We start from the raw sequence: 27,202 nt of genomic DNA on the forward strand, positions 1-27,202 counted from the left end.
ATGTCTGAGTGGTGATATTTCTGTGTAACAGCAGAGGGATGGAGGGAGGATAGAGAGAGAGGAGAGGGATAGAGAGCTGGATGGAGAGAGGGATGGACAAAGGAGAGAGAGGGATGGAGGAGCGGGAGGGATGAAAAAGGAGAGAGGGGGATGGAGAGGAGCGAGAGATGGAGAGTGAAGAAGGATGTATGATAAAGTAGAAAGAGGGACGAAGGGAGGATAAGATAGAGGGGAGAGGATGGCTGCTACAGTATAGTGCTGGAACTGAATGAGAGCCATGGAGGCACGGTTAACTCTCTCTGAGTAACTCTTGCATACGTAATACAATTTTCTCTCTCTCCCCCCTTTTCCTCCTAGAAACACGCACACTAGTGTGTTCTCTCTCTCACTCCCGTACGCTCCCTTGCTCGCATTATCTCTCTGACTCCCTTCCCCCACTCCCTTTCAGTGACACAGAAAAACGAACGCCACCCCTCTCTCTCGTTCTCCCCCATCCTCCAATGGGACACAAACACCCTGGTCTCTCATTCCACCCGCTCTCTCTTTGTTTTTGTTGTTTATTTGTAATCCCCCTCTTTTTCAGTCAAATCACCCACGGTCATGGAAGATTATCTCTCATCTTTCCATCACTCTCATTCTCTCCATCTCTGCTTTTTCTGCTTGTTGTTGAATCATGGTGTTGATACTATTTTGCGGTCTTCACTTGCAGTCTTCACTTCACAAACTGGTTTTGCAACTTCCCTCTCCCTCTATTCATCGCTCACCCTCCATCCGGCCCTCCCTCCCCTTCTCTCTTGCTCTCAGTATCCATCTAAGTGGTGTGCTTATTTGCTTCTGCCTAAATATATGTGCATCTCTACCTCTCCCTCTCCCTTCCTCTCTGCACAACACAGCCAAACACTGCCCTGCCTAACCACACAGGAGATTTCTTCAACAAATATTTTGTGGATTTTTTTGTGCAGAAATCTGTAATGTGACTCAAACTCTAATAATTGGACCTTTTCTCGTTTTGTATGTTTGCATTTAGACGATCGTGGATTTTTTTGTGCTGATTTGTTGATTTTGGTCAGATTTTTGCCTCCTAATCTGAGAGTGTAGAGATTGGTATGTTGTGTGTGTGACTGGGTGTTGATGGGGGTTTCAGTTAGAGCTGTGTCTGTATCGCCCAGCAGCATCATCATTTGTGTGAGCTGAGAGTGGACGGAGCCCTAATCTCCGTCAACAGATTAATTATCGCTGGGCACAATCGTGTCGTTGCCTTGTTGTGAAGTCGCCTGGCTGAGCGATCTGCTGCCTGCATGGGGTTCCGACATGACGATAAGGGTCCCTCTGGGGTGTCTTCTCAATCCTAATCCCTCTCTCTCCTCCCTCTCTCTCCTCTCTCTCTTGCGCTGAGGGCTCCTCTCTTATCCATCAACACAATCACCTCTCCACTGTTACCAGACAACCATACAATCACAGGCTGTTTAATATTTCAAAAACAAACAGACCCTGTTATTTATTTACATTTGACATATTTTTGGGGTTCGTGTCCCTAAACCTATATATTTCAGTATCAGTTTTTTTCCCAAGAGGATCCAGCGTTGATGTTTGGCAACAGTATACCTCAGTGAGTGTGTAGATATTTGACGGAACACCAGAGAAGAGCAAGATATAGCAGAACACCCTCCCAACGCTACAGTCAAAGGTAAGAAACGGATCACACTTCAATCACTCATTCACCATGGGTGAATTGTCTGTGTATTCTACAAGATTAATGGGCAGTCAAGTGAGATAGATTCATCATGCACTGTTAGACCATTGCAATTTATGTTCAATGATGGAAGGTGGAGAGAAGCCTGGGTTTTACATCAAATGGTTGGATTTTTACGCAATGTGTGTGCATTGGCTGATGTTGAAATTAGGAAATGATTTATAAAACATTGAGTTTGAACCATGTTAGGTTGATTCACTCTGTTTTGGATTGTTTTGTTTATCTCTCTACATTATCATAGTTGATAAGATATATTTTATTTATGTTAATAAAATATCACATTGTATCCACTGAATAGTTTCCTTAGCTTCATCTTCAGCAAACCTCTCTCAAATGCTACATTTGACTTTGTGCAAGCTTCTAAATGAGATTGTTAGTGTGGGAGCATTTGTCCATCCTCTTGGTACTGTATGTTATACTCTTGTACACTCCAAAGCTCCATGTTGTATTTATTGATTATACAAGCACTGAGTAGCCTGCAGCTGAATGCACTCAATCCTTCATTGATTTGGGGAAATGTGTGTATGGTTTGGTTTAACTATCCTTGTATCCAAAATTTGGACAAGCGTGTACATTTTGCTGGTCCCCACAAGTAAAAAGGCTATTTAAGGGTTAAGGGTCAGGGTTAAGGGTCAGGGTTAAGGGTCAGGGTTAAGGGTCAGGGTTAAGGGTCAGGGTTAAGGGTCAGGGTTAAGGGTCAGGGTTAAGGGTCAGGGTTAAGGGTCAGGGTTAAGGGTCAGGGTTAAGGGTCAGGGTTAAGGGTCAGGGTTAAGGGTCAGGGTTAAGGGTCAGGGTTAAGGGTCAGGGTTAAGGGTCAGGGTTAAGGGTCAGGGTTAAGGGTCAGGGTTAAGGGTCAGGGTTAAGGGTCAGGGTTAAGGGTCAGGGTTAAGGGTCAGGGTTAAGGGTCAGGGTTAAGGGTCAGGGTTAAGGGTCAGGGTTAAGGGTCAGGGTTAAGGGTCAGGGTCGGTTAAGGGTCAAGGTCGGTTAAGGGTCAAGGTCGGTTAAGGGTCAAGGTCGGTTAAGGGTCAAGGTCGGTTAAGGGTCAAGGTCGGTTAAGGGTCAAGGTCGGTTAAGGGTCAAGGTCGGTTAAGGGTCAAGGTCGGTTAAGGGTTAGGGTTAAGGTTAGGGTTAGGGTTAAGGTCGGTTAAGGGTCAGGGTTAGGGTTAAGGTCGGTTAAGGGTCAGGGTTAGGGTTAAGGTCGGTTAAGGGTCAGGGTTAAGGGTTAAGGTCGGTTAAGGGTCAGGGTTAAGGGTTAGGTTAAGGGTTAGGTTAAGGGTTAGGTTAAGGGTTAGGTTAAGGGTTAGGTTAAGGGTTAGGTTAAGGGTTAGGTTAAGGGTTAGGTTAAGGGTTAGGTTAAGGGTTAGGTTAAGGTCAGGGTTAAGGTTAGGGTTAGGTTAAGGTTAAGGTTAGGGTTAGGTTAAGGTTAGGGTTAGGGTTAGGTTAAGGTTAGGGTTAAGGGTTAGGGTTAAGGGTCAGGGTTAAGGGTCAGGGTTAAGGGTCAGGGTTAAGGGTCAGGGTTAAGGTCAGGGTTAAGGTTAGGGTTAAGGTCGGTTAAGGGTTAGGGTTAAGGTCAGGGTTAAGGTTAGGGTTAAGGTCGGTTAAGGGTTAGGGTTAAGGTCAGGGTTAAGTTAAGGGTTAAGGTTAGGGTTAAGGTTAGGGTTAAGGTTAGGGTTAAGGTTAGGGTTAAGGTCAGGGTTAAGGTCAGGGTTAAGGTCAGGGTTAAGGTTAGGGTTAAGGTTAGGGTTAAGGTTAGGGTTAGGGTTAAGGTTAAGGTCGGGGTTAAGGGTTAAGGTTAGGGTTAAGGTTAGGGTTAAGGTCAGGGTTAAGGCTAGGGTTAAGGTCAGGGTTAAGGGTTAGGGTCAGGGTTAAGGGTCAGGGTTAAGGGTCAGGGTTAAGGGTTAGGGTTAAGGTTAGGGTTAAGGTTAGGGTTAAGGTTAGGGTTAAGGTTAGGGTTAAGGTTAGGGTTAAGGGTTAGGGTTAAGGGTTAGGGTTAAGGGTTAGGGTTAAGGGTTAGGGTTAAGGTTAGGGTTAAGGTTAGGGTTAAGGGTTAGGGTTAAGGGTTAGGGTTAAGGTTAGGGTTAAGGTTAGGGTTAAGGGTTAGGGTTAAGGGTTAAGGTTAGGGTTAAGGTTAGGGTTAAGGTTAGGGTTAAGGTTAGGGTTAAGGTTAGGGTTAAGGGTTAAGGTTAAGGGTTAGGGTTAAGGGTTAGGGTTAAGGGTTAAGGTTAGGGTTAAGGGTTAAGGTCAGGGTTAAGGGTTAGGGTTAAGGGTTAAGGTCAGGGTTAAGGGTTAGGGTTAAGGGTTAGGGTTAAGGGTTAAGGTCAGGGTTAAGGGTTAGGGTTAAGGGTTAAGGTCAGGGTTAAGGGTTAAGGTCAGGGTTAAGGTCAGGGTTAAGGTCAGGGTTAAGGTCAGGGTTAAGGTCAGGGTTAAGGGTCAGGGTTAAGGGTCAGGGTTAAGGGTCAGGGTTAAGGGTCAGGGTTAAGGTCAGGGTTAAGGTCAGGGTTAAGGGTTAAGGTCAGGGTTAAGGGTTAAGGTCAGGGTTAAGGTCAGGGTTAAGGGTTAAGGTCAGGGTTAAGGTCAGGGTTAAGGGTTAAGGTCAGGGTTAAGGTCAGGGTTAAGGTCAGGGTTAAGGTCAGGGTTAAGGTCAGGGTTAAGGTCAGGGTTAAGGTTAAGGTTAGGGTTAAGGTTAGGGTTAAGGTTAGGGTTAAGGTCAGGGTTAAGGGTTAGGGTTAAGGGTTAGGGTTAAGGGTTAAGGTCAGGGTTAAGGGTTAGGGTTAAGGGTTAAGGTCAGGGTTAAGGGTTAGGGTTAAGGGTTAGGGTTAAGGGTTAAGGTCAGGGTTAAGGGTTAGGGTTAAGGGTTAAGGTCAGGGTTAAGGGTTAAGGTCAGGGTTAAGGTCAGGGTTAAGGTCAGGGTTAAGGTCAGGGTTAAGGTTAAGGTTAGGGTTAAGGTTAGGGTTAAGGTTAGGGTTAAGGTCAGGGTTAAGGGTTAGGGTTAAGGGTTAGGGTTAAGGGTTAAGGTCAGGGTTAAGGGTTAGGGTTAAGGGTTAAGGTCAGGGTTAAGGGTTAGGGTTAAGGGTTAGGGTTAAGGGTTAAGGTCAGGGTTAAGGGTTAGGGTTAAGGGTTAAGGTCAGGGTTAAGGGTTAAGGTCAGGGTTAAGGTCAGGGTTAAGGTCAGGGTTAAGGGTCAGGGTTAAGGGTCAGGGTTAAGGGTCAGGGTTAAGGGTCAGGGTTAAGGGTCAGGGTTAAGGGTCAGGGTTAAGGGTTAGGGTTAAGGGTTAGGGTTAAGGGTTAAGGTCAGGGTTAAGGGTTAGGGTTAAGGGTTAAGGTCAGGGTTAAGGGTTAGGGTTAAGGGTTAGGGTTAAGGGTTAAGGTCAGGGTTAAGGGTTAGGGTTAAGGGTTAAGGTCAGGGTTAAGGGTTAAGGTCAGGGTTAAGGTCAGGGTTAAGGTCAGGGTTAAGGTCAGGGTTAAGGGTCAGGGTTAAGGGTCAGGGTTAAGGGTCAGGGTTAAGGGTCAGGGTTAAGGGTCAGGGTTAAGGGTCAGGGTTAAGGTCAGGGTTAAGGTCAGGGTTAAGGGTTAAGGTCAGGGTTAAGGGTTAAGGTCAGGGTTAAGGGTTAAGGTCAGGGTTAAGGTCAGGGTTAAGGGTTAAGGTCAGGGTTAAGGTCAGGGTTAAGGTCAGGGTTAAGGTCAGGGTTAAGGTTAAGGTTAGGGTTAAGGGTTAGGGTTAAGGGTTAGGTTAAGGGTTAGGTTAAGGGTTAGGTTAAGGGTTAGGTTAAGGGTTAAGGGTTAAGGTTAAGGTTAGGGTTAAGGTTAGGGTTAAGGCTAGGGTTAAGGTCAGGGTTAAGGGTTAGGGTTAAGGGTCAGGGTTAAGGTCAGGGTTAAGGGTTAAGGTTAGGGTTAAGGTTAGGGATAAGGGTTAGGTTAAGGGTTAGGGTTAGGGTTAGGGTTAAGGTTAGGGTTAAGGGTTAAGGTTAAGGTTAGGGTTAAGGCTAGGGTTAAGGTCAGGGTTAAGGGTTAGGGTTAAGGTCAGGGTTAAGGGTTAGGGTTAAGGTCAGGGTTAAGGTCAGGGTTAAGGTTAGGGATAAGGGTTAGGGTTAAGGTCAGGGTTAAGGTCAGGGTTAAGGTCAGGGTTAAGGCTAGGGTTAAGGTCAGGGTTAAGGTCAGGGTTAAGGGTCAGGGTTAAGGGTTAGGGTTAAGGGTTAAGGTTAAGGTCGGGGTTAAGGGTTAAGGTTAGGGTTAAGGTTAGGGTTAAGGTCAGGGTTAAGGCTAGGGTTAAGGGTTAGGGTCAGGGTTAAGGGTCAGGGTTAAGGGTCAGGGTTAAGGGTCAGGGTTAAGGGTCAGGGTTAAGGGTCAGGGTTAAGGGTCAAGGTTAGGGTTAAGGTTAGGGTTAAGGGTTAAGGGTCAGGGTTAAGGGTCAGGGTTAAGGGTTAGGGTCAGGGTTAAGGGTCAGGGTTAAGGGTCAGGGTTAAGGGTCAGGGTTAAGGGTCAGGGTTAAGGTTAAGGTTAGGGTTAAGGTTAGGGTTAAGGTTAGGGTTAAGGTTAGGGTTAAGGTTAGGGTTAAGGGTTAAGGTTAGGGTTAAGGTTAGGGTTAAGGGTTAGGTTAAGGGTTAGGTTAAGGGTTAGGTTAAGGGTTAGGTTAAGGTTAGGGTTAAGGGTTAATGTTAAGGCTAGGGTTAAGGTTAGGGTTAGGGTTAAGGCTAGGGTTAAGGTTAGGGTTAAGGCTAGGGTTAAGGGTTAGGGTTAAGGGTCAGGGTTAAGGGTTAGGGTTAAGGTTAGGGTTAAGGGTTAAGGTCAGGGTTAAGGGTTAAGGTCAGGGTTAAGGGTTAAGGTCAGGGTTAAGGGTTAGGGTTAAGGGTCAGGGTTAAGGTCAGGGTTAAGGGTTAAGGTTAGGGTTAAGGGTCAGGTTTAAGGGTCAGGGTTAAGGGTCAGGGTTAAGGGTCAGGGTTAAGGGTCAGGGTTAAGGGTCAGGGTTAAGGGTCAGGGTTAAGGGTCAGGGTTAAGGGTTAAGGTTAGGGTTAAGGTTAGGGTTAAGGGTTAAGGTTAGGGTTAAGGTTAGGGTTAAGGGTTAAGGTTAAGGGTTAAGGTCAGGGTTAAGGTTAGGGTTAAGGGTTAGGGTTAAGGGTTAAGGTCAGGGTTAAGGGTTAGGGTTAAGGGTTAAGGGTCAGGGTTAAGGGTCAGGGTTAAGGGTCAGGGTTAAGGGTCAGGGTTAAGGGTCAGGGTTAAGGGTTAGGGTTAAGGTCAGGGTTAAGGGTCAGGGTTAAGGGTTAAGGTCAGGGTTAAGGGTTAGGGTTAAGGGTTAGGGTTAAGGTCAGGGTTAGGGTTAAGGTCAGGGTTAAGGGTTAAGGTTAAGGGTTAAGGTTAGGGTTAAGGGTTAGGGTTAAGGGTTAAGGTCAGGGTTAAGGGTTAGGGTTAAGGGTTAAGGGTCAGGGTTAAGGGTTAGGGTTAAGGTCAGGGTTAAGGGTCAGGGTTAAGGGTTAAGGTCAGGGTTAAGGGTTAGGGTTAAGGGTTAGGGTTAAGGTCAGGGTTAGGGTTAAGGTCAGGGTTAAGGGTTAAGGTTAAGGGTTAAGGTCAAGGTTAGGGTTAGGGTTAAGGGTTAAGGGTTAGGGTTAAGGGTTAGGGTTAAGGGTTAGGGTTAGGGTTAAGGGTAAGGGTTAAGGGTTAGGGTTAAGGGTTAGGGTTAAGGGTAAGGGTTAAGGGTTAGGGTTAAGGGTTAGGGTTAAGGGTAAGGGTTAAGGTCGGTTAAGGGTCAGGGTTAAGGGTCAGGGTTAAGGGTCAGGGTTAGGGTTAAGGTCAGGGTTAAGGTTAGGGTTAAGTGTTAGGTTAAGGGTTAAGGTTAGGGTTAAGGTTAGGGTTAAGGGTTAGGTTAAGGGTTAGGTTAAGGGTTAGGTTAAGGGTTAGGTTAAGGGTTAGGTTAAGGTTAGGGTTAAGGGTTAATGTTAAGGCTAGGGTTAAGGTTAGGGTTAGGGTTAAGGCTAGGGTTAAGGTTAGGGTTAAGGCTAGGGTTAAGGGTTAGGGTTAAGGGTCAGGGTTAAGGGTTAGGGTTAAGGTTAGGGTTAAGGGTTAAGGTCAGGGTTAAGGGTTAAGGTCAGGGTTAAGGGTTAAGGTCAGGGTTAAGGGTTAGGGTTAAGGGTCAGGGTTAAGGTCAGGGTTAAGGGTTAAGGTTAGGGTTAAGGGTCAGGTTTAAGGGTCAGGGTTAAGGGTCAGGGTTAAGGGTCAGGGTTAAGGGTCAGGGTTAAGGGTCAGGGTTAAGGGTCAGGGTTAAGGGTCAGGGTTAAGGGTTAAGGTTAGGGTTAAGGTTAGGGTTAAGGGTTAAGGTTAGGGTTAAGGTTAGGGTTAAGGGTTAAGGTTAAGGGTTAAGGTCAGGGTTAAGGTTAGGGTTAAGGGTTAGGGTTAAGGGTTAAGGTCAGGGTTAAGGGTTAGGGTTAAGGGTTAAGGGTCAGGGTTAAGGGTCAGGGTTAAGGGTCAGGGTTAAGGGTCAGGGTTAAGGGTCAGGGTTAAGGGTTAGGGTTAAGGTCAGGGTTAAGGGTCAGGGTTAAGGGTTAAGGTCAGGGTTAAGGGTTAGGGTTAAGGGTTAGGGTTAAGGTCAGGGTTAGGGTTAAGGTCAGGGTTAAGGGTTAAGGTTAAGGGTTAAGGTTAGGGTTAAGGGTTAGGGTTAAGGGTTAAGGTCAGGGTTAAGGGTTAGGGTTAAGGGTCAGGGTTAAGGGTCAGGGTTAAGGGTCAGGGTTAAGGGTCAGGGTTAAGGGTCAGGGTTAAGGGTTAGGGTTAAGGTCAGGGTTAAGGGTCAGGGTTAAGGGTTAAGGTCAGGGTTAAGGGTTAGGGTTAAGGGTTAGGGTTAAGGTCAGGGTTAGGGTTAAGGTCAGGGTTAAGGGTTAAGGTTAAGGGTTAAGGTCAAGGTTAGGGTTAGGGTTAAGGGTTAAGGGTTAGGGTTAAGGGTTAGGGTTAAGGGTTAGGGTTAGGGTTAAGGGTAAGGGTTAAGGGTTAGGGTTAAGGGTTAGGGTTAAGGGTAAGGGTTAAGGGTTAGGGTTAAGGGTTAGGGTTAAGGGTAAGGGTTAAGGTCGGTTAAGGGTCAGGGTTAAGGGTCAGGGTTAAGGGTCAGGGTTAGGGTTAAGGTCAGGGTTAAGGTTAGGGTTAAGTGTTAGGTTAAGGGTTAAGGTCAGGGTTAAGGGTTAAGGTTAGGGTTAAGGTTAGGGTTAAGGTTAGGGATAAGGGTTAGGTTAAGGGTTAAGGTTAGGGTTAAGGGTTAAGGTCAGGGTTAAGGCTAGGGTTAAGGTCAGGGTTAAGGGTTAGGGTTAAGGGTTAAGGTTAAGGTCGGGGTTAAGGTTAGGGTTAAGGTCAGGGTTAAGGCTAGGGTTAAGGCTAGGGTTAAGGTCAGGGTTAAGGGTTAGGGTCAGGGTTAAGGGTCAGGGTTAAGGGTTAAGGTTAAGGTTAGGGTTAAGGGTTAGGGTTAAGGGTTAGGGTTAGGGTTAAGGTTAGGGTTAAGGGTTAAGGTCAGGGTTAGGGTTAAGGGTTAAGGTCAGGGTTAAGGGTTAGGGTTAAGGGTTAAGGGTTAGGGTTAAGGGTTAGGGCTAAGGGTTAGGGTTAAGGGTTAGGGTTAAGGGTAAGGGTTAAGGTCGGTTAAGGGTCAGGGTTAAGGTCAGGGTTAAGGGTCAGGGTTAAGGGTTAAGGTCAGGGTTAAGGGTCAGGGTTAAGGGTCAGGGTTAAGGGTTAGGGTTAAGGGTTAGGGTTAAGGGTTAAGGGTTAAGGGTTAAGGTTAGGGTTAAGGGTTAAGGTTAAGGTTAGGGTTAAGTTCAGGGTTAAGGGTTAAGGTAAAGGTTAGGGTTAGGGTTAAGGGTTAAGGTCAGGGTTAAGGGTCAGGGTTAAGGGTCAGGGTTAAGGGTCAGGGTTAAGGGTCAGGGTTAAGGGTCAGGGTTAAGGGTCAGGGTTAAGGGTCAGGGTTAAGGGTCAGGGTTAAGGGTAAGGGTTAAGGGTTAGGGTTAAGGGTAAGGGGTAAGGGTTAAGGTCGGTTAAGGGTCAGGGTTAAGGGTCAGGGTTAAGGGTCAGGGTTAAGGTCAGGGTTAGGGTTAAGGGTTAGGGTTAAGGTCAGGGTTAAGGTTAGGGTTAAGGTCAGGGTTAAGGTCAGGGTTAAGGTCAGGGTTAAGGTTAGGGTTAAGGTCAGGGTTAAGGTCAGGGTTAAGGTTAGGGTTAAGTGTTAGGTTAAGGGTTAGGGGTTAAGGGTTAGGGGTTAGGGTTAAGGTCAGGGTTAAGGTTAGGGTTAAGTGTTAGGTTAAGGGTTAGGGTTAAGGTCAGGGTTAATGGTTAGGGTTAAGGTCAGGGTTAGGGTTAAGGGTTAAGGTTAGGGTTAAGGTTAGGGTTAAGGTCAGGGTTAAGGTTAGGGTTAAGGTCAGGGTTAAGGTTAGGGTTAAGTGTTAGGTTAAGGGTTAGGGGTTAAGGGTTAGGGGTTAGGGTTAAGGTCAGGGTTAAGGTTAGGGTTAAGTGTTAGGTTAAGGGTTAGGGTTAAGGTCAGGGTTAATGGTTAGGGTTAAGGTCAGGGTTAAGGTTAGGGTTAAGGTTAGGGTTAAGGTTAGGGTTAAGGTTAGGGTTAAGGTTAGGGTTAAGGTCAGGGTTAAGGTCAGGGTTAGGGTCAGGGTTAAGGGTTAAGGTCAGGGTTAAGGGTTACGGTCAGGGTTAAGCATTAAGGGTTAGGGGTTAGGGTTAGGGTTAAGGTTAAGGTCAGGGTTAGGGTTAAGGGTTAAGGTCAGGGTTAAGGTCAGGGTTAAGGTCAGGGTTAAGGTTAGGGTTAAGGTCAGGGTTAAGGTTAGGGTTAAGTGTTAGGTTAAGGGTTAGGGGTTAAGGGTTAGGGGTTAGGGTTAAGGTCAGGGTTAAGGTTAGGGTTAAGTGTTAGGTTAAGGGTTAGGGTTAAGGTCAGGGTTAATGGTTAGGGTTAAGGTCAGGGTTAGGGTTAAGGGTTAAGGTTAGGGTTAAGGTTAGGGTTAAGGTTAGGGTTAAGGTTAGGGTTAAGGTCAGGGTTAAGGTCAGGGTTAGGGTCAGGGTTAAGGGTTAAGGTCAGGGTTAAGGGTTACGGTCAGGGTTAAGCATTAAGGGTTAGGGGTTAGGGTTAGGGTTAAGGTTAAGGTCAGGGTTAGGGTTAAGGGTTAAGGTCAGGGTTAAGGTCAGGGTTAAGGTCAGGGTTAAGGTCAGGGTTAAGGTCAGGGTTAAGGTCAGGGTTAAGGTTAGGGTTAAGGGTTCGGGTTAAGGGTTAGGGAAAATAGGATTTTGAATGGATGTACTTTTTCTTTGTTACCCACAAGGATAGTAAAACAAACATGCGTGATCCTAGTGGGACATTTTGAACATGAATTTCAACTGAAACTTAAATATGAATTTTATAAGAAACAATTCAACCTCTCGTAGAGTCTGTTGTGGTTATGAAAAGGAAATGTGTATTTATACACTACCGTTCAAAAGTTTGGGGTCACTTAAAAATGTCCTTGTTTTTGAAAGAAAAGCACATTTTTTGTCCATTAAAATAACATCAAATTGATCAGAAATACAGTGTAGACACTGTTAATGTTGTAAATTACTATTGTCATTAAATAGTACCCGCAAAACACCAGTCTCAACGTCAACAGTGAAGAGGCGACTCTGGGATGCTGGCCTTCTAGGCAGAGTTCCTCTGTCCAGTGTCTGTGTTCTTTTGCCCATCTTAATCTTTTCTTTTTATTGGGCAGTCTGACATATGGCTTTTTCTTTCCAACTCTGCCTAGAAGGCCAGCATCCCGGAGTCGCCTCTTCACTGTTGATGTTGAGACTGGTGTTTTGCGGGTACTATTTAATGAAGCTGCCAGTTGAGGACTTGTGAGGCGTCTGTTCCTCAAACTAGACACTCTAATGTACTTGTCCTCTTGCTCAGTTGTACACCGGGGCCTCCCACTCCTCTTTCTATTCTGGTTAAAGCCAGTTTGCGCTGTTCTGTGAAGGGAGTAGTACACAGCATTGTACGAGATCTTCAGTTTCTTGGCAATTTCTTGCATGGAATAGCCCTCATTTCTCAGAACAAGAATAGACTGATGAGTTTCAGAAGAAAGTTATTTGTTTCTGGCCATTTTGAGCATGTAATCGAACCCACAAATGCTGATGCTCCAGATACTCAACTAGTCTAAAGAAGGCAGTTTTATTGCTTCTTAATCAGAACAACAGTTTTCAGCTGTGTTGAAACATAATTGCAAAAGGGTTTTCTAATGATCAATTAGCCTTTTAAAATAAACTTGGATTAGCTAACACAACGTACCATTGGAACACAGGAGTGATGGTTGCTGATAATGGGCCTCTGTACGCCTATGTAGATATTCCATAAAAAATCTGCCGTTTCCAGCTACAATAGTAATTTACAACATTAACCATCTCTACACTGTATTTCTGACAATTTTATGTTATTTTAATTGACAAAAATTTTTGCTTTTCTTTCAAAAACAAGGACATTCCTAAGTGACCCCAAACGGTAGTGTAGATACATTACAGTCCTCACACTGAATGGGCCGTTCATGTTCCCACTGACTGATGATAACTGGCCTGTGGTGTGAATCACAGAGCCATTTAACTGTCTCATAAACTGCAATCATTAAGAGTGTCCTTAAGTGGTCGTTAGGGAGACCATTGGGCCTTAACGTGTGGCATGACGATTTCTGTTGCATGTCATTATTCATACCCAGTGGCCCAGAGGAAAGCTGTTGTTTGTGATATGTAGCAATGAGAATATGTGATGCAATACATGATAAAGGAGAAGGTGGCTCTACTGTCCATAGAGGGTTTCTTCCCAGCTGCACATCCTCAGTCTTCCTCATTAACCGCCTTACAAAATGGCCTTGTGGAGAAACATATTCTGGAGTCTCCCTCAATACAAATAGCTGAGTGACTGTTTCATAACAGAGCCATTCCCAGGGCTGAGTCACTCGGCTTGGTTCAGTGCAGTGACAGATAGTTGATGTCTATTCTACTGTATTCTATCCATTTCTCCTAGGCTTTGTTGTTCCTGAGAGTCTCTTGTTGGTTTTGAAGCAGCTAGTGCACAGCACAGAAGGCTGTGGTTTGGGTTTCCTTCTTCTGTCTCCCTCTCCTCTCCCCTTCTCTCCTTGCTCCCCCTATCACGTGAGTGCAAACTCCCCGTTATTTGCCTTCAGTTATGCAATGGTAACCAGCATGATAACAAGCTGGCAGGAAGCATCACGTCAACTTGAGCCTGCCTCCCTGCCTCCCTCTGACAACTACTGCTGGACCACTGCTCAGCTCAGGCAGCTCCCTCCAAGGTGCTCCCTCCCTGGTGCCCCCTCAATCCCTTTCTGGGTTCATGTTAGCACTAGTTCCCATTGTTGACACCACATCTGGTTGTGGACAGACAGACAGATTTATGATAATTGCCTAAAATTATTAATGTAGACTTTTCCAAGTAAAATGAATTTAATTTCAATTCACACTATAGTCTAACCACACAACATTCCTATAATTCACCTAATGTGACAACCTCCTTTACCACCCTCACAGCCGAATAATTCAAGACTAAAACATGAAAAATCCTCTTTGTTGATATACCATCAGTCAGCCATAACAATGTGAGACTACAACAATAACACCAGTCTGTTGACAGCCTCAGTGTGAGGGGATGGACGGCAGTGTGAGAAACCATTCTGATCCCACTGTTCATAAGTGAAACAGAGTGTTGGCGGAGTGAAACCATTTTGTTAGTGACAGTTGGGGGTTTGGAGCCATTAAGGTGAACAGGCTTATTCTAATGAGTTTGGGATTGACTGCCTGGGTTGTCTGTTTAACCCTCTCTGTGACAGGGATGCCCCAAATCCACATGCACACCACACACACACACACACACACACACACACACACACACAAACACACACATCCCAAACAATGACCCCAACACCTGGACTTATTATGTCCGTTGAGGCGTCATTGATTTGAAATGACTGCTACAGTAAAAAGACTGGATTGATATTTCTAAAATAGATCAGATATGGTCCTATGTGATTCTTGATCATATTTAGTATTGTGTAGTGCTTCTATTCAAATGTAGTGTTGTGTGCTCATACAGATGGATCATTAAAAAGGCTGAGAATTCATGTGATACAATGCTTAATGTTCTAAACATTCAAAGACAGCAAAACCAAGATAGGAGCCTGGTGCAGAATCCAAATCTAAGAATCCCTCCCTGATAGACGCCATCAAATACACTATTGTGTCTTTACTCAACGCTCCTCTGTGTCTCGCTGTATGTAGAGCAGTACTGTACAACCCCCTGTCTCTACTTCTCAGTACAACTCCTGTCAATGGTCTAGTCTGTGCTGATCTCATCTCATAGGCTCTCTTGAAACCCTCTTGTCTTCAACTGTAAAACCCTGGTATTCTCTTAATCTGCACAATCAGTGCTGTGGCCCCCTTACCCCCCACCCCCCCCATCCTTTCTTCATAGCTCTGTGATTGTAATGTAGATTGTGGTGTCTATCTGGGATAACCGGATTTCCCTTTGTATTTACCCTACTTTCTCCCCCTTGGCTGTGCTTTAGGAAGGGAGGGGAAGCAGTGTCTCTCAGCAGGGTGTGGTGGTGGAGTTTGGCTACGAAGACTGACCTATTCTCCCTTGTCCCCCCCCTCTCTCCTTCCCTTTGGAGGGTGGTTGTGTGAAGTCTGCTACAGTGCATCATTGTTGTAGACATACTATCTCTCATAGTATCTTCTAATTTCCAGGATGGTTGAGGGGTGTTGTGGTGATAGTTGGTCTGATGGCGGTTGAATCTCCCTCTTGTATTGACCCAACTCTGCCTCCACTATATAGTGCTGGTTGTGTGGTGTGGTTGAGATTGCCACTGGACCTCCCACTATCTCCCCTACTCTGCTCCCATAGGTTGAGGAGTATGATGAAGTAGGATGTTAGTAGAGATGACGGGGTAGTTGGTTTAGTTGATGTCCCCTGGATAAGAGAGGAATCGCGCACATCCAACCCAGGTTTTTGTCAGGTCCCATTTCTATTCAGTTAGTTCAGCCAGATGAATTTCACTTCAGTTCTTGAATGAATTGGAATGGAATTGACCACGACCGTGATCCAAATGTAGATTAGAAGCTGAGCAAAAATAACTAGCAATGTCTGCTCTTGCTCTGTGGTTTGTGCTCCACAGGGTTTCACCCTGCATACCTCCTCGCTCCAGGTACAAGCCCTTAGCTCTGATCTAGGATTAGATTACCTTGACTTTCACAATTCCTTACACAAAACCTCACCTTTAGATCAGAGTCTAGGACAAGGGTGTCAAACTCATTCCACGGACAGCCTAGTTTCTGCAGGTTTCTGTTATTTCCTTTCAATTAAGACCTAGACAACAGGGTAAGGGGAGTTCCTTACTAATTAGTTACCTTAATTCATCCATCAAGTAGAAGGGAGGAGCGAAAACCCGCAGACACTCAGAACTCTGTGGAATGAGTTTGATGTGGTCTAGGAGAAGACAATGTAAACCTCACCTTAGATCAGAGTCTAGGAGAAGACAATGTAAACCTCACCTTAAATCAGAGTCTAGGAGAAGACAATGTAAACATCACCTTAGATCAGAGTCTAGGAGAAGACAATGTAAACCTCACCTTAGATCAGAGTCTAGGAGAAGACAATGTAAACATCACCTTAGATCAGAGTCTAGGAGAAGACAATGTAAACATCACCTTAGATCAGAGTCTAGGAGAAGACAATTTAAACCTCACCTTAGATCAGAGTCTAGGAGAAGACAATGTAAACCTCACCTTAGATCAGAGTCTAGGAGAAGACAATGTAAACCTCACCTTAGATCAGAGTCTAGGAGAAGACAATGTAAACCTCACCTTAGATCAGAGTCTAGGAGAAGACAATGTAAACATCACCTTAGATCAGAGTCTAGGAGAAGACACTGTAAACATCACCTTAGATCAGAGTCTAGGAGAAGACAATGTAAACATCACCTTAGATCAGAGTCTAGGAGAAGACAATGTAAGCATTACCTTAGATCAGAGTCTAGGAGAAGACAATGTAAGCATCACCTTAGATCAGAGTCTAGGAGAAGACAATGTAAGCATCACCTTAGATCAGAGTAGGAGAAAACAATGTAAACATCACCTTAGATCAGAGTCTAGGAGAAGACAATGTAAACATCACCTTAGATCAGAGTCTAGGAGAAGACAATGTAAACATCACCTTAGATCAGAGTCTAGGAGAAGACAATGTAAACATCACCTTAGATCAGAGTCTAGGAGAAGACAATGTAAACATCACCTTAGATCAGAGTCTAGGAGAAGACAATGTAAACATCACCTTAGATCAGAGTCTAGGAGAAACTTCACATTTTCCTGACCCACCTACAGTACACTGATTGATGAAATAGGAAGTTTCAGTGAACATGAGCATGTCTGACAACTGTTCAACCATTGGCTGGCTCTCCCACAGACTGGCGGGGGGGGGGGTTGGTGAGGTGATGTCCCCTAGTTCCCTCCCTCGCTCCCTCCCTCCCTGCCTGCCTCCTCAGCAGGGTTGTTCTGAAACATCTTATCTTTCTTCCCTGTCTCGACCACAGTGTGTAAGAAGGAGTGGTAGACAGACAACATTTCAGTTGCAATAGCCATCACCTGGCACCACATACAGCATAAGGCTTTGTTTACTCATAGTATTTATCATTGGTCCGCCACTGGTGTGGAAATGTGGAATATGTCTATCATTTACACACCTTTGATATTCTAACCCTTCTCTCCTCTTAGTTCCTTTCAACAGGGTGGAGGAGGGGGGGTTAGGTTATATGGTATGGCTGCCATGGCGACCGTGCCCAGCTACACCCCTTCGCTATGGGTAAGAATGTGCCACGCCCTGCCCCGGCTGGACCTCACCATGACGATGAGAGACAACCTCTTCATCCCCGACAGCTGGGTGTACCAACAGGTAACAGAAAACGCCCACAGCCAATCACATCCATCGCAAACTACAACTGGCAAATCACACAGCACGACTGATTGATTCATATTTATCTCAAGTTATCTCTTGGTTCAAACAACAAGATTGACAATAAAAGACAGCTAAGATTCAATGAAAAAGATGTATTGCACTTGGTAAGAATGAGAACCAAGTCTGATACCGCAATGATACATAACCCCCCCACCCCTCATGTTAAATACTGCTCCATAAAGATCCCTCTCTGTTTTGCACAGCGGCATATGCAGAATCCTAGTGGTATTATTAGAGCTTTTAAACAGCTTATTCATGCTAGTGGTGCAAGTGGCCTAGTTATTGACAGGGAAACGAGCCCAGACTACTCAGAAGAATCGTGACCTGGATTTCAAGTCATCAGAAATATTACACAACCTGGCTGTCTCCTCAAAACTGTTAGCACTTAATTACACTGTTCTGTTCTCATCTCTACCACAGTTCAGTTTACATCCCTCAGCTCCACCACAGTTCTGTTTACATCCCTCAGCTCCACCACAGTTCAGTTTACATCCCTCAGCTCCACCACAGTTCGGTTTACATCTCTCAGCTCCACCACAGTTCGGTTTACATCCCTCAGCTCCACCACAGTTCGGTTTACATCCCTCAGCTCCACCACAGTTCGGTTTACATCCCTCAGCTCCACCACAGTTCGGTTTACATCCCTCAGCTCCACCACAGTTCAGTTTACATCCCTCAGCTCCACCACAGTTCAGTTTACATCCCTCAGCTCCACCACAGTTCGGTTTACATCTCTCAGCTCCACCACAGTTCGGTTTACATCCCTCAGCTCCACCACAGTTCGGTTTACATCCCTCAGCTCCACCACAGTTCGGTTTACATCCCTCAGCTCCACCACAGTTCGGTTTACATCCCTCAGCTCCACCACAGTTCAGTTTACATCCCTCAGCTCCACCACAGTTCAGTTTACATCCCTCAGCTCCACCACAGTTCAGTTTACATCCCTCAGCTCCACCACAGTTCAGTTTACATCCCTCAGCTCCACCAAAGTTCGGTTTACATCCCTCAGCTCCACCACAGTTCAGTTTACATCCCTCAGCTCCACCACAGTTCCGTTTACACCCCTCAGCTCCACCACAGTTCCGTTTACACCCCTCAGCTCCACCACAGTTCCGTTTACTTCCCTCAGCTCCACCACAGTTCAGTTTACATCCCTCAGCTCCACCACAGTTCGGTTTACATCTCTCAGCTCCACCACAGTTCGGTTTACATCCCTCAGCTCCACCACAGTTCGGTTTACATCCCTCAGCTCCACCACAGTTCGGTTTACATCCCTCAGCTCCACCACAGTTCGGTTTACATCCCTCAGCTCCACCACAGTTCGGTTTACATCCCTCAGCTCCACCACAGTTCAGTTTACATCCCTCAGCTCCACCACAGTTCAGTTTACATCCCTCAGCTCCACCACAGTTCAGTTTACATCCCTCAGCTCCACCACAGTTCAGTTTACATCCCTCAGCTCCACCACAGTTCAGTTTACATCCCTCAGCTCCACCACAGTTCAGTTTACATCCCTCAGCTCCACTACAGTTCAGTTTACATCCCTCAGCTCCACACAGATCAGTTTACATCCCTCAGCTCCACACAGATCAGTTTACATCCCTCAGCTCCACTACAGTTCAGTTTACATCCCTCAGCTCCACTACAGTTCAGTTTACATCCCTCAGCTCCACCACAGTTCAGTTTACATCCCTCAGCTCCACCACAGTTCAGTTTACATCCCTCAGCTCCACTACAGTTCAGTTTACATCCCTCAGCTCCACTACAGTTCAGTTTACATCCTTCAGCTCCACACAGATCAGTTTACATCCCTCAGCTCCACTACAGTTCAGTTTACATCCCTCAGCTCCACCACAGATCGGTTTACATCCCTCAGCTCCACCACAGTTCAGTTTACATCCCTCAGCTCCACCACAGATCAGTTTACATCCCTCAGCTCCACCACAGTTCGGTTTACATCCCTCAGCTCCACCACAGTTCGGTTTACATCCCTCAGCTCCACCACAGTTCGGTTTACATCCCTCAGCTCCACCACAGTTCGGTTTACATCCCTCAGCTCCACCACAGATCGGTTTACATCCCTCAGCTCCACCACAGCTCGGTTTACATCCCTCAGCTCCACCACAGTTCGGTTTACATCCCTCAGCTCCACTACAGTTCAGTGTACACCCCTCAGCTCCACTACAGTTCGGTTTACATCCCTCAGCTCCACCACAGTTCGGTTTACATCCCTCATCTCCACCACAGTTCGGTTTACATCCCTCATCTCCACCACAGTTCGGTTTACATCCCTCATCTCCACCACAGTTCGGTTTACATCCCTCATCTCCACCACAGTTCGGTTTACATCCCTCATCTCCACCACAGTTCGGTTTACATCCCTCATCTCCACCACAGTTCGGTTTACATCCCTCATCTCCACCACAGTTCGGTTTACATCCCTCATCTCCACCACAGTTCGGTTTACATCCCTCATCTCCACCACAGTTCGGTTTACATCCCTCATCTCCACCACAGTTCGGTTTACATCCCTCATCTCCACCACAGTTCGGTTTACATCCCTCATCTCCACCACAGTTTGGTTTACATCCCTCATCTCCACCACAGTTCGGTTTACATTCCTCAGCTCCACCACAGTTCGGTTTACATTCCTCAGCTCCACCACAGTTCGGTTTACATCCCTCAGCTCCACCACAGTTCGGTTTACATCCCTCAGCTCCACCACAGTTCGGTTTACATCCCTCAGCTCCACCACAGTTCGGTTTACATCCCTCAGCTCCACCACAGTTCGGTTTACATCCCTCAGCTCCACCACAGTTCGGTTTACATCCCTCAGCTCCACCACAGTTCGGTTTACATCCCTCAGCTCCACCACAGTTCGGTTTACATCCCTCAGCTCCACTACAGTTCGGTTTACATCCCTCAGCTCCACCACAGTTCGGTTTACACCCCTCAGCTCCACCACAGTTCCGTTTACACCCCTCAGCTCCACCACAGTTCCGTTTACATCCCTCAGCTCCACCACAGTTCCGTTTACATCCCTCAGCTCCACCACAGTTCAGTTTACATCCCCCAGCTCCACTACAGACTCTATCTTATTTCACATTAATTCTCATCATTGTTATGCAATTGTAAAAGTTCCACAGTACGGTTTGAGTAGGATTTGGTTTGAGTGTTTTAAACTGGAGACACTGTAGTAGTAGCAGCAACATGTTGTATTGTCTTTGTGGTAGAAAACACACCATTTTGTTGTGTTGTTGTTAATTTCTAGGTTTCACCATTCCCTTCCAGTGGCTCTACGTCCCTACTCCCTACGTCACACACATTGCATGTTTACAACATGTCTACGGTACCGAGAGAGGGATTCTCAAATTATCCGCCAGTAGAGAAAGACAAAAGAAATGGAAAGCTTTTGGAGAGAGAATGAGAGGGACAGGATGAGTAACGTGAGGAGGTAGTGGGGAACAGAAGACATGACAGAAAGAGAGAGTAAAAGGGAGAGGATGAGTAACGTGAGGAGGTAGTGGGGAACAGAAGACATGACAGAAAGAGAGAGTAAAAGGAGAGGATGAGTAATGTGAGGAGGTAGTGGGGAACAGAAGACATGACAGAAAGAAAGAGTAAAAGGAGAGGATGAGTAATGTGAGGAGGTAGTGGGGAACAGAAGACATGACAGAAAGAGAGAGTAAAAGGGAGAGGATGAGTAACGTGAGGAGGTAGTGGGGAACAGAAGACGGGACAGAAAGAGAGAGTAAAAAGGAGAGGATGAGTAATGTGAGGAGGTAGTGGGGAACAGAAGACAGGACAGAAAGAGAGAGTAAAAGGAGAGGATGAGTAATGTGAGGAGGTAGTGGGGAACAGAAGACAGGACAGAAAGAGAGAGTGAAAAGGAGAGGAAGAGTAATGTGAGGAGGTAGTGGGGAACAGAAGACAGGACAGAAAGAGAGAGTGAAAAGGATAGAGAAAGTGAGGGTGGCAGTGAATGTATTTAAGTAGGTCACAGATTATTAATAGAGTTGCAGTGGCGTGGATAGAAAAAAAGAGAGGGGGATAGGAGAGGGGGGAGAGACGGGGGGAGGGGAGAGGGCGGGGAGGGGGGAGAGAGCGAGGGGGAGAGAGAGAGAGAGAGAGGGAGGGGGAGGAGGGAGAGGAAGGGGGGCGAGAGGGAGGGGGAGAGGGAGGGGGTGAAGGAGAAAGAAAGTAGGCGAGGGAGAAGGGGGAACATGGATGGGTGGGGGGGGCTATAGAGAGCAGGAGAGAGGGATAAGAGAGGGATACGAGATAAGGAGGAGGAGAGGAAAATGAGGGAGGGAGGGAGAGAGTGAGAGGCAGATGGAGAGGGATAATGCTGTAGATATGTGTTCTGGCTAAATGCACTCTCCAGTAAAGTTGAGTATGATAGATGTTAGTATGTCAGAGTGCAGGCTGATGATGAGATGCAGGAGAGATGTGACAGGGCTTAGTAATGTTAATGTTCACTACAGCTTGCAGCTGAGGTAGTAGTGAGGCGATACAAGGGAGCTTTTAACCCTTAAGCATGTTCAGTATGTATGTTAAACAGTCAGGAATGATATTACATTCAATTACTGGTTCATGAATGCAGTAGGTATGCTCTTCTGAATGGAGTCATACAGATTAGTGTGTCTGTGTGCCTGTGTGTGTTTGTGTGTGTGTGTGTGTATGTGTGAAAAAAGCCTCCAGCTTTTTAGTTGATGTCCCCTGGATAACTTTATACAATCTATGTTCAAATCATCTTTCACTTCCACTGCTTGGGTAGGTAGGACTGTACGCCATTTGTCACGGTGGAATTATAGGACCAAAGTATATTGTGGTACTTTGTTGTGGTCCTTTGTAGCTCAGTTGGTAGACCATTGTGCTTGTAATGCCAGGGTAATGGGTTCGATTCCCGGGACCACCCATACGTAAAATGTATGCACGCATGACTGTAAGTTGCTTTGAATAAAAGTTGTGATTTTAGGTATCACAATATCAACCTGTTATTTAGCTACTTTGCATAAATACACTGTAGGGATTCTTGCAGAATATTGAGGTTCCCATGATGAAGGCTGGGAATACACTGATGTCCTCATGACTGACACGTGCACCTCCCAGCTGCTCTGAATCCCTGTTGTTATCCATAACACAGTCTATTGATACATTTACCCAGCCCTAGCTGCTACAGTCTGGGCTCAATATTTGACTCTCAAATGGTGTGGAGGAGGCTCATGGGAGTTTCATTCCTTCTATTAGTTAGACAGTGGTGCATGATGTGTTTCTGAAATACAATTCTATCCCGCCGGCAAAAATATGTTGAAGCAACATTTTATCAATGTCTTCTGTCAACAATTTTAGGTCAATTGTTTTGGGGGGGGGTTGAAAAATGAAGAAATAAAACATACACAAATTTGAACCAGATTTCCACTGTAAATCAACAACAGAATTTAAAGGGTTGATTTATTCACATGTTGACAATGCAATTAAATATCAACCGAATATGGACATTGATTTTACGTTATGTCAGGTTTTTGCCCAGAGGGATAATGTTACTTAGCAATGCATTTTCCAATATGCAATCAAGTACAATGACAGTGTTACCATAAGCATCAGTCTGTAAAGTGCTGTGTTTAATTTGATTTAATGCCCCCCCCCCCCCCCCCCCCCCCCTCAGACTCTACTGGTCCTCTCTAGTCTCTCGGCCATTGCTCTCATTCTCTCCCTCCTCGTCATTATCTCCTTCCTTATACACTACTGCTGCTGTCGCCGTGGTGACCGGAGCGAGGGATCTGAGGAAGAGGAGGAGGATGAAGAGGGCAGCACGGGCCACGGATACGGAGGCAAGAAAGGGCGGGGTATCTGCTGTGTCACCTGGGTGTCGGTGGCGGCTGTCACACTGTGCTGGTGAGTAAGAGAGGTTATTGTGACATCACTGCCAGGGTCAATGTGATGTCATTATGAGGGTCATTGTGACCTCTTTATGCGTGCCATTGGGATGTTGTGATGTCATGAGGGTCTTTGTGATGTCCTGTCGTCTTTGTGACATCAGTGTCATGAGTGTTGTATTCATGAACCGTGACCAAACCATATGACCATTTGTCACAAGGATAGAGGAAAGGGAATCCTTTTTATAATACAGAAGTACCATCTTCTAACTTTCATTATTTCCCAATGGTCTAATAACCATGTGTGTGTTTTGATGTAAGTTCTTTTCAGAGCACTGTAGAAGGTAGTGTCCAGTCCCTGCTTTACAATGTGTTAGTATTTTGCTCTGACACAGACAGTTGACCTAACTGACCGTGGTCAAGTTGTCGTTTGACCACAGGGACCAGGCCTCTGAGGTTAGGTGTTTGGGCTTGTGACAGCATGTTTGTGGTTTGGAAATGTAATCGTGGTTTCCTGTCACCGTGACGATGTCATAAGTTCCATCTCAGCGTATTGAATCATCTCTCCTCTGTTCCCTCTCTGGTGACTATGCTGTCATCCACTGTCATGTGGGCATTTTAGTCACATTGTGACAGGATGTTAATTTTACATTTACATGAGGAGATTGCAGCAGGTATTCAAATCTTACCCTACGAGGTCCGGAGTACTGCTGGTTTTCTGTTCTACCTGATTATTAATTGCACCCACCTGGTGTCCCAGGTCTTAATCAGTCCCTGATTAGAGGAGAAGAATGAAGTGGAACTGGTTTAGAGGTCCAGATTAGAATTTGCGGGGTTTACTGAGCCAGATTGGGTTCTCGTATAGAAAACCCACAGTTAAACACCTTGAGCTCTGACGCCGCATGATGTTGATGTCCCCTCCCGTCTCAGCGGCATAGCGTTGTCACATGTTATCGGATTGTATTGTCAGCCTGAGATGATGTCACTGCTTTATCACACAGCACAATGTGTTTGTGTTATAGTGGCCCTGTTCCCCCCTGCGGCCGTGATGATGTCATCTCTCTCTCTCTGATACACAACCTTCTTGCTGTTTAGATGAAAAAGGGGAGACATGGTAGTAGACATCTTAGTTTTAGAAATGCATTGTGGGAAAATATCAAATGGCACCCTATTCTTCAAGTTGTGCATCAGAGCACATATGTGACACACATGATGCTGTCATAGAAAACATACACATTTGACTGTATGAAACACAACATTCCTCTTTTTCCCTGCTTTCTAATCTGGGTCACATACTTTGTGGGAGATTGGGTCATACCATTGCTCTCGGGTGCGAGGGGATTTGGTGAACATCTGGCCTAAGCTTTAATCTTAATATTTGAATAACAGAGAGATATATATATATGTGATTATTTTTTATGTTTCTAACATCACGCCGACTGAAGACTGCAGATGCAGACACTGCTAAGACTCTTCTAATCTATTTTATGTTTTCCTGTGGTCGTTCATTCATCCGTTTCTCACATTTCACATCACTCTCACCAGTTCCATCTTGTTGTGTAAAATTCATTTAATATGTACATACAGTACAAACTGAATTAAGCATGAATCTCTCTCCCTCAATCCCTGTTCCCCTTTTTGCAGTGTTGCTGTAGGCGTTGGTTTCTATGGCAACAGTGAGGCTAATGATGGGATATATCAGTTGACCTCGTCTCTTCTCACAGCCAATTACACACTGGCTTCCATCGATCTGCTGGTGAGTACTCCAGCTCCTCCCTCCCAGCAAATTTCAGACATGCACAATATCTACACTGCACCGTGTGTTTGTGTGTGTGTGTGTGTGTGTGTGGGGTAGAGATATTGGCGGAGAGGGAGAGAAAGTGGGGTGTAAACTTGTCAGGTGTGATATGGATCTGTCTGTCCCCACACGGTCACTCAGTGGTTTATCTGTCTGTCCCCACGCAGTCACTCAGTGGTTTATATGTCTGTCCCCACACGGTCATTCAGTGGTTTATCTGTCTGTCCCCACGCGGTCACTCAGTGGTTTATCTGTCTGTCCCCACGCGGTCACTCAGTGGTTTATATGTCTGTCCCCACGCGGTCACTCAGTGGTTTATCTGTCTGTCCCCACGCGGTCACTCAGTGGTTTATATGTCTGTCCCCACGCGGTCACTCAGTGGTTTATATGTCTGTCCCCACGCGGTCACTCAGTGGTTTATATGTCTGTCCCCACACGGTCACTCAGTGGTTTATATGTCTGTCCCCACACGGTCACTCAGTGGTTTATATGTCTGTCCCCACACGGTCACTCAGTGGTTTATATGTCTGTCCCCACGCGGTCACTCAGTGGTTTATATGTCTGTCCCCACGCGGTCACTCAGTGGTTTATCTGTCTGTCCCCACGCGGTCACTCAGTGGTTTATCTGTCTGTCCCCACGCGGTCACTCAGTGGTTTATATGTCTGTCCCCACGCGGTCACTCAGTGGTTTATATGTCTGTCCCCACGCGGTCACTCAGTGGTTTATATGTCTGTCACTCAGTGGTTTATCTGTCTGTCCCCACGCGGTCACTCAGTGGTTTATATGTCTGTCCCCACACGGTCATTCAGTGGTTTATCTGTCTGTCCCCACGCGGTCACTCAGTGGTTTATCTGTCTGTCCCCACGCGGTCACTCAGTGGTTTATATGTCTGTCCCCACGCGGTCACTCAGTGGTTTATCTGTCTGTCCCCACGGGGTCACTCAGTGGTTTATATGTCTGTCCCCACGCGGTCACTCAGTGGTTTATCTGTCTGTCCCCACGCGGTCACTCAGTGGTTTATCTGTCTGTCCCCACGCGGTCACTCAGTGGTTTATATGTCTGTCCCCACGTGGTCACTCAGGGGTTTATCTGTCTGTCCCCACGCGGTCATTCAGTGGTTTATATGTCTGTCCCCACACGGTCACTCAGTGGTTTATATGTCTGTCACTCAGTGGTTTATATGTCTGTCACTCAGTGGTTTATATGTCTGTCACTCAGTGGTTTACATGTCTGGCCCCACGCGGTCGCTCAGTGGTTTATCTGTCTGGCCCCACGCGGTCGCTCAGTGGTTTATCTGTCTGTCCCCACGCGGTCACTCAGTGGTTTATCTGTCTGTCCCCACGCGGTCATTCAGTGGTTTATCTGTCTGTCCCCACGCGGTTATTCAGTGGTTTATATGTCTGTCACTCAGTGGTTGATCTGTCTGTCCCCACGCGGTCACTCAGGGGTTTATATGTCTGCCACTCAGTGGTTTATATGTCTGTCCCTACGCGGTCACTCAGTGGTTTATATGTCTGTCCCCACGCGGTCACTCAGTGGCTTATGTCTGTCCCCACGCGGTCACTCAGTGGTTTATATGTCTGTCCCCACGCGGTCATTCAGTGGTTTATATGTCTGTCCCAACGCGGTCGCTCAGTGGTTTATATGTCTGTCCCTACGCAGTCACTCAGTAGTTTATATGTCTGTCCCCACTCGGTCACTCAGTGGTTTATCTGTGTGTCCCCACTCGGTCACTAAGTGGTTTATCTGTCTGTCCCCACGCGGTCACTGAGTGGTTTATCTGTCTGTCCCCACGCGGTCACTCAGTGGTTTATCTGTCTGTCCCCACGCGGTCACTCAGTAGTTTATATGTCGGTCCCCACGCGGTCACTCAGTGGTTTATCTGTCTGTCCCCACGCGGTCATTCAGTGGTTTATATGTCTGTCCCCACGCGGCCACTCAGTGGTTTATATGTCTGTCACTCAGTGGTTTATATGTCTGTCCCCACGCGGTCACTCAGTGGTTTATCTGTCTGTCCCCACGCGGTCACACAGTGGTTTATCTGTCTGTCCCCACGCGGTCACTCAGTGGTTTATATTTCTGTCCCCACGCGGTCACTCAGTGGTTTATATGTCTGTCCCTACGCGGTCACACAGTGGTTTATCTGTCTGTCCCCACGCGGTCACTCAGTGGTTTATCTGTCTGTCCCCACGCGGTCACTCAGTGGTTTATCTGTCTGTCCCCACGCGGTCACTCAGTGGTTTATATGTCTGTCCCCACGCGGTCACACAGTGGTTTATATGTCTGTCCCCACGCGGTCACTCAGTGGTTTATCTGTCTGTCCCCACGCGGTCACTCAGTGGTTTATCTGTCTGTCCCCACGCGGTCACACAGTGGTTTATCTGTCTGTCCCCACGCGGTCACTCAGTGGTTTATATGTCTGTCCCCACGCGGTCACTCAGTGGTTTATCTGTCTTTCCCCACGCGGTCACTCAGTGGTTTATCTGTCTGTCCCCACGCGGTCACTCAGCGGTTTATCTGTCTGTCCCCACGCGGTCACTCAGTGGTTTATCTGTCTGTCCCCACGCGGTCACTCAGTGGTTTATATGTCTGTCCCCACGCGGTCACTCAGTAGTTTATATGTCTGTCCCCACGTAGTCACTCAGTGGTTTATCTGTCTGTCCCCACGTGGTCATTCAGTGGTTTATATGTCTGTCCCCACGCGGTCACTCAGTGGTTAATATGTCTGTCCCCACGCGGTCACTCAGTGGTTTATATGTCTGTCCCCACGCGGTCACTCAGTG

The 27,202-nt window shown here is 46.5% G+C and overlaps 1 protein-coding gene across 5 annotated transcripts in view; it reads left to right on the forward strand.

The window, feature by feature from the left end:
* The first annotated feature begins 186 nt into the window (after positions 1-186).
* The window catches only part of LOC129838045 (protein tweety homolog 1-like), a 191,638-nt gene continuing 164,622 nt past the window's right edge, over positions 187-27,202 (forward strand). The window contains exons 1-4 of one of the 5 annotated variants that reach the window (XM_055904710.1): positions 187-1,687; positions 16,501-16,678; positions 22,410-22,639; positions 24,265-24,376. In XM_055904710.1, coding sequence (XP_055760685.1) covers positions 16,544-16,678; positions 22,410-22,639; positions 24,265-24,376 — 477 coding nt within the window. In that variant the 5' untranslated portion in view covers positions 187-1,687; positions 16,501-16,543. The remainder of the gene's footprint in view (positions 1,688-16,500; positions 16,679-22,409; positions 22,640-24,264; positions 24,377-27,202) is intronic. The other 4 variants (XM_055904714.1, XM_055904709.1, XM_055904713.1 and 1 more) reach the window with 4 other exon arrangements.

The sequence above is a fragment of the Salvelinus fontinalis genome, chromosome 38, assembly GCF_029448725.1.
Source record: "Salvelinus fontinalis isolate EN_2023a chromosome 38, ASM2944872v1, whole genome shotgun sequence".
Classification (NCBI taxonomy): Eukaryota; Metazoa; Chordata; class Actinopteri; order Salmoniformes; family Salmonidae; genus Salvelinus; species Salvelinus fontinalis.